Below are 7,500 nucleotides of genomic sequence, written 5' to 3' on the forward strand. Positions count from 1 at the left end.
CCCCAATTACCATCATCAAAATATTGCAAGCGGAACGCTCTTATACTGAAGAGGTGAATGTTGACAAAGAATACCACAATTCTGACGACGGAAGCTAAAGGTTGGGCCATTCAGACACCCACTGGACATCCGAGGGGTCTGTGTAGAGGAGAAGAGAGGACTGGCCGTACTGAGTGCGTTAAACGGCGGAAAGGGGAAAGGGGAGGATTGGCCCCCCGCCTTCCCATGTCGGGCCTTTGACACGGTGGCTATGAATCCGCCCACTGCCCTCCACAGTTGTAGAAAGCCGTGGGAACTTTAACCTTTTTGAAATTATTATTGTTTCGTCGTCGTCGTCGTCGTCTTCTTCTTCTTCTTCTTCTTCTTCTTCTTCTTCTTCTTCTCCTCCTCCTCCTCCTCCTCCTCCTCCTCCTCCTTCTCCTCCTCCTCCTCCTTCTTCTTCTTCTTCTTCTTCTTCTTCTTCTTCTTCTTCTTCTTCTTCTTCTTCTTCTTCTTTTCCTCCTCCTCCTCCTCTTCCTCCTCCTCCTCCTCCTCCTTCCTCTTCTTCTTCTTCATTCGAGGGCTGCAGCTCACTGCCACATTTACTGGGTATGTACACGAGTGGGTTTTTACGTGTATGACCGTTTTTATCCCGCGCGCCATGTAGGCAGCCACCCTCCGTTTTGGAGGAAGGAGGAGGAATTTTTGTTTAATGTCCCGTCACACATATCGGTGATTGAAGACATTTTGTTAAAGTATTTATGAATACATCTGAGTATTATCGGTTAGAAGGGGTGGGAGCTGTGGATGAATGGAGGGTTGGGGGAAACTGGGCAAATGAGGGTAAAAATGTGGGTGAAATTTGGAAGAAGAAAAAAAACCCTCTAAATACAGTTACAGGAAATTACTTAAAGGACTTCGTAAAAGAGAAGTCGTTAAACTGACAAGCGAAACAACTGATATTGAATGCAAAAAGTCAAAACCATCAACGTTCTCAGTCACTTGTGAAGACACACTTTCGTTTTGGAGGATTAATCCTTGTATAAATGTCTTTTGGGCAGCCTGCTACTCACATCCAGCCAACCAAGATGCCTCCTCCAGCCCACCACAGACGCTCCTCATCCTCCTCCTCTTCCCGCACTACCACCACCACCATGGCGACAACGACCTCCTCCGCCACCTCCTCCACCTCCACCTCTTCCTCCCTCACCACCACCTTCCCCTTCCCAGCCACGAAGCTCAGCCCGGGTCCACCACCACCACCACCACCACCACCACCACAAGCACCCCAGAATCCACGTCAGCTCCCCCTCCACACCTTCTCCCTGTTCTCCCCCCTCCTCCTCCACCTCCTCTTCCTCCTCCTCCTCTCCTCCTCCTGCCTGCTCCAGGGCGTGGAGGGCACGTGCAGGTTCCCGGAGTTCCTGCAGAGGAAGCCTCCCTGGGCGGCCAGCTACGGGCACGACGCCCGCCTTGTCATGTACGTGGAAGGAACCTTCATGTCCGTCAGCGAGCAGACCGAGCACCGTGACAACAAGTACACCAGGAAGTGAGTTGTTGTTTGTTTGGGTTTTTTTCCAGTCAGTCCTTTGCTTGCTTGAACCATACACGCACACAGACGCATACACAACACCGTGCGCGCGCGTGCACGTAGGCACACACACACACACCACACACACACACACACACACACACACACACACACCGTCCTTATGACCTGGCTTTAACAGTCTTCCTCTCCCTCTCCCTCTCTCCCTCTCCCTCTCTCCCTCTCCCTCTCTCTCCCTCTCTCCCCCTCTCCCTCTCTCTCTCCCTTTCCCTCTCTCTCCCCCCCTCCCTCTCTCCGTCTCCCTCTCTCTCCCTCTCTCCCCCTCTCTTCCTCTCTCTCTCTCCCCCTCTCCCTCTCTCTCCCCCTCTCCCTCTCTCTCCCTCTCTCCCCCTCTCCCTCTCTCTCCCTCTCTCCCTCCATCACTCTCCCTCTCTCTCTCTCTGTCCCTCTCTCGCTCCTTCCGGGGCTTTGGTTTGGTTTGATTTGGTTGATTGATTGGTTTTCTTTTCTTTCTTTCTTTCTTTCTTTCTTTCTTTCTTTCTATCTACCTGTTTATTTATTTATTTATTTATCCATTTTTTTATTTATTCAGTTATATATTTGTCTGTCTACTCATCTGTTCATTTGATTATTTATTTACTTGCTCATTTATTTAGCCATCTATCTAATTATTTCTTTACGTGTCTTTTGCTTTTTTCATCAGCGTATCAGTTATTTATTCATTAATCTATTTATTTGCTTGTTAAATATATTGTTCGTTTGTTTGATGGTAAGATGTAGAGTGATGGCCTAGAGGTAACGCGTCCGCCAAGGAAGCGAGAGAATCTGAGCGCGCTGGTTCGAGTCACGGCTCAGCGGCCAATATTTTCTCCCCCTCCACTACTAGACCTTGAGTGGTGGTCTGGACGCTAGTCATTCGGATGAGACGATAAACCGAGGTCCCGTGTACAGCATGCACTTAGCGCACGTAAAAGAACCCACGGCAACAAAAGGGTTGTTCCTGGCAAAATTCTGCAGAAAAATCCACTTCGATAGGAAAACAAATAAAACTGCACGCAGGAAAAAAATACAAAAAAATGGGTGGCGCTGTAGTATAGCGACGCGCTCTCCCTGGGGAAAGCAGCCCGAATTTCACACAGAGAAATCTGTTGAAAAGAAATACAAAATACAAAATAATTGTACACAGAGACAGAGATTCGAACAAAACGGTTCCATTTTCCCTACAGCCATGACACAGGTATTTGAAGACAGTATTTAAAGATAGCATTTCCGTCCTTCCTTTTTTTTTCTCACCTTTTTTTTTCTTTCTTTCTTTCTTTCTTTCTTTCTTTTCTTTCTTTCTTTTCTTTTCTTTTCTTCCACTGTCACATCATAACTTCAGTTTGAGTGTGAATCCATGAAAGTGATCCTGCACAAATAAAATAGATGGAAGAAGAAGAAGAAGAAGAAGAAGAAGAAGAAGAAGAAGAAGAAGAAGAAGAAGAAGAAGAAGAAAGAGGAGGAGGAGAAGAAGAAGAAGAAGAAGAAGAAAGAGGAGGAGAAGAAGAAGAAGAAGAAAGAGGAGGAGGAGGAAAAGAAGAAGAAGAAGAAAGAGGAGGAGGAGGAGAAGAAGAAGAAGAAGAAGAAGAAAGAGGAGGAGGAGGAGAAGAAGAAGAAGAAGAAGAAGAAGAAGAAAGAGGAGGAGGAGAAGAAGAAGAAGAAAGAGGAGGAGGAGAAGAAGAAGAAGAAAGAGGAGGAGGAGGAGGAGAAGAGGAAGAGGAGAAGAACAAAGAAGAAGAAGAACCTGAAGAACAAAAACTATAACAAGAAGGAGGAGAAGAAGAAGAAGAACTTCGATATAACAGTTAGGTTTGTTCAAATCTATATTTATTTCTTCTTCTTTCTTTTTTTTTTATAACATTTCACATGTTTACATTTATTTTGTATGTGCGTTTGGATTTTACTCATTCGATTTAATGGGCTTCCTTTTTAATGTTCGTTGGGTTGATGTTTTTATATCTCTTTTTTCTACTCCACATGGTATCATTTCATATCTCTTTGGTGTAATATTGTTTCTTTGTTTGTTTTATATTTCTATCGAAAAAAGAATCGTTTGTGAAAGAGGTTTTTTGTTGCTGTTGTTGTTGTTGTTGTTTTGTTTTATAAAACCATGACAATTCCCTCGTGGTGAGAGTTCAAAGCAAAATGTTGAGGATAAAGATGATACACACACACATTTTACATTTATAAAGCCGGAATGCCTTCACACACACACACACACACACACACACACACACACACACACACACACACACACACACACACACACACACACACACACACACACACACACACACACACACACATCAGTAACAGTTCAGTTCAGTTCAGTTCAGTTCAGTTACTCAAGTACGCGTCACAGCGTTCGTACAAATCCATATACGCTACACCACATCTGCCAAGCAGAAGAAGTTGAAGAACAAAAACTATAACAAGAAGAAGAAGAGGAGGAGAAGGAGGAGGAGGAGGAAAGAAAGAAGGAAGACAGAAGGTTCTGCAGCGTAACCCAACGCGCTTAGTCAGACCCTGAGGGGCGATAAAGGGACACAGGAAGAAATAAACGGACGTCATCAAATCAATGAATGAATGAATTCAAATAGATGAATAAATAAATGGGGGAAATAGATAAAGAAATAGAATATGAAATATAAACACACACACACACACACACACACACACACACACACACACACACACACACACACACACACACACACACACACACACACACACACACACACACACACACACACACACACACACACACACACACTAGTAACAGTGCAACGGCTGCATGCTCAGTGGTAACAGCTTCCGCCTAGGAATTGAGAGAATATAATGCGAAGGTTCGAATCTCACACTCGTTGATATTACCACCACCCCCAGCCCCCTTTGCCCCCCCCCCCCCCCCCCCCCCCCCCGCCCCCCGGCCCCTCCCCCACGGCCCCCCTCCCCCTCCCACACACACACACACACCCTCCCACACTTCCTTCCACCAGACATTGAGTGGTGGTGTTGACACTTAGTCATTCGGGTGAAACGATAAACCGAGGTCCCCCGTGTGCAGCATGCACTTGTCGCACGTAAAAGAACCCACGGCAACAAGAGATTTGTCCAGGACAAATTTCTGTTGAAGATTTCATGTTGACTGGTAAACACAGCCATGCGCTTGCAGGCAGTAAAAAAAGGACGAAGTTTGTGTGGTGCCAGTGCTGCACTGAAATGATATGCTTTTCCTTTGGGGGGAAAAGGCCCGAGTTTTGCATAGAAATATAGGTTATGACAATGAATAATACATTACAGTATATTCGCTTTTCCTTTTTTTTTTCTTTTTTTTTTAATTCGTAGCTAAGTATGCATGCCATAAAAGAACAAAATGCGAGAGGTAGACCAAAACACACACTCAGACACACACAGATACATACAGACACAGAGACAGACAGACAGACAAACAGACAGAGAGAGAGACACGCACACACACACACACACACACACACACACACACACACACACACACACACAGAGAGATACAGACAGACGTAGACAGACACTCTTACACACACACACACACACACACACAAGCAAACAAACACAACACAACACAACACAACACAACAACACACTTGACATTCCACATCACCACTACCACCACCAAAACCACCGCACACAAACACACGAACACTCAAAGTCAAACAAACAGACAAACAAACAAACCAAAAAAAAACTTCCTCAAAACAACAACCAGTCAGAAAGCCAAAAGCGAGGAGAGAAAGAGAGAGAGAGAGAGAGAGAGAGAGAGAGAGAGAGAGAGAGAGAGAGAGAGAGAGAGAGTAGTAAGTAATAAAAAAAAATAAATAAATAAATAAAAGGAAAAAAAAAGCTCCACCACTACCACGCACGTAACTCCAGAATCTACGGCGAGGCATTAATGTCAAAAGGGGAAAAGAAAGCTGCTGGCAGGGGAGGGGTGGAAGGGAGGAGGAGAAAGGAGGGAGGGAGGGGAGGGGAGGGGAGGGGAGGTAGCAGCATCAGGGGGCGAGAGGGGGTCGGGGAAGGGATAGTGGTGGTGGGGGGGAGGCGGGGGCGGAGGAAGGGGGGGGGAGGACGACAGGAGTCAGACGTCACGAGGTGGTGGTGATGGGCCACATGGGGGTCATCCCCCAGAACCCGACCTGGCCAGAGAAGAGGGGCGGGGCGGGGGGGGGACCGTAGGACATTAGGACACCGACGCTTTCTTTCTTCTTTTTTTTTTCTTTTCTTTTTTTCTTTCTTTTTTTCCTCCCTGTCCCCCCCCCCGCCCCCTCCACCCTCCTTCGTCCTCCCTCCCTCCCTTCTTTCTACAGTTGCTTGTATCGATCTCGCAACTTTACCACAGGCGCTTGTGAGAGGGACTTTCAAAAAAAAATATTTATTTAAAAAAAAAAGAAAAGAAAAAAAAAGAGAAAGAAAAAAAGAACCCCTCCCCCTCCCCCTCACCCCCCGAAAAAAAATTGTGCAACTATACAGGCACTTGAGATGAGAAGGGTGGTAGAGAGAAAGAGAAAAAAAAGGGGGGGGGGGAGAAAAAAAAGATATAAATTCCTTGTGTTCTCTCCTGGGTTTTGGTTTTGGGAGGTTAACTTTGCGGCGAATGAGGGGAGAGGGGTACGGGGGGGGGGGGGGGGGGGGGGGGGTGAAAAGGAAACTTGGCGCAAACAGAGGGTGCAAAAACACACACTTTAAGCAATGCACACACAAGAAGGACAACAACAACAACAAAAAAATGGAAGTTAAGTTTGATACGTATATCATGAATACCGTATGTATATGAATACAAATAGCGCGTGGGAGGAGGACGTAGGGGCGGGCAGGGGGGGTTGGGGGGGGGGGGGGGGGTGAGGGGAAGAGGGGGAGAAAAAAGGAGAAGAATAAGAATAAGATCATGGTGATGATGATGATGATGATGAAGATGAAGAACAGGAACAACAAGAACTGGGAGAACAGGAACAACAACAAAGAAGAAGATGATGACGATCATGATCATGATGAATTTGAAGAAGAAAAACAATTAACAGAGAAGAAGAAGTAGAAGAAGAAGAAAGAGGAGGAGGAGGAGGAGGAAGAGAAGAAGAAGAAGAACAAGAAGAAGAAGAACGAGAACAAGAACAAGAACAAGAAGAAGAAGAAGGAGGAGGAGAACATTAAGAACAAAAAGAAGAACAACAAGAAGGCAAGGACAAAGCCTTGGGATGACCACAGCCACAGGATGACCACAGCCATGGGATGACCACAGCCATAGGATGACCACAGCCATGGGATGACCACAGCCACAGGATGACCACAGCCACAGGATGACCACAGCCATGGGATGACCACAGCCACAGGATGACCACAGCCATGGGATGACCACAGCCATAGGATGACCACAGCCATGGGATGACCACTGCCATAGGATGACCACAGCCATAGGATGACGACAGCCACAGCCATGGGATGACCACAGCCATAGGATGACCACAGTCACAGCCATGGGATGACCACTGCCATAGGATAATCACAGTCACAGCCATGGGATGACCACAGCCACAGGATGACCACAGCCATAGGATGGCCACAGCCATAGGATGACCACAGCCCTCTGCATTCACACCACCGTCAACCGTGTTGACTTCGTCACCGATAGCTCTTAGCAAGTCACAGAACACACAATGGAAGCTGTTGGTTCGAGAAATCAGCGGTTACATTGATGATGATGATGATGGTGATTATGATGATGATCACGGTCATGGTATTGATCACGATCGCACGATCACGATGATCATGATGAAAAATAATGCATTGACTGATCGATTGTTGGTTGATGAACGGATGGATGGATGGATGAATTAAGAGACTGATTCATTCATTCATTCGTTTGTTCGTTTGTTTGTTCGTTCGTTCGTTCGTTCGTTCAA

The 7,500-nt window shown here is 46.3% G+C and overlaps 1 protein-coding gene across 1 annotated transcript in view; it reads left to right on the forward strand.

The window, feature by feature from the left end:
• The window catches only part of LOC143275066 (uncharacterized), a 40,226-nt gene that overhangs the window by 5,168 nt on the left and 27,558 nt on the right, over positions 1–7,500 (forward strand). The window contains exon 2 of the mRNA XM_076579129.1: positions 1,371–1,528. Within this exon, the coding sequence (XP_076435244.1) occupies positions 1,371–1,528 (158 nt within the window). The remainder of the gene's footprint in view (positions 1–1,370; positions 1,529–7,500) is intronic.

This window comes from Babylonia areolata, chromosome 29, assembly GCF_041734735.1.
Source record: "Babylonia areolata isolate BAREFJ2019XMU chromosome 29, ASM4173473v1, whole genome shotgun sequence".
Classification (NCBI taxonomy): domain Eukaryota; kingdom Metazoa; phylum Mollusca; class Gastropoda; order Neogastropoda; family Buccinidae; genus Babylonia; species Babylonia areolata.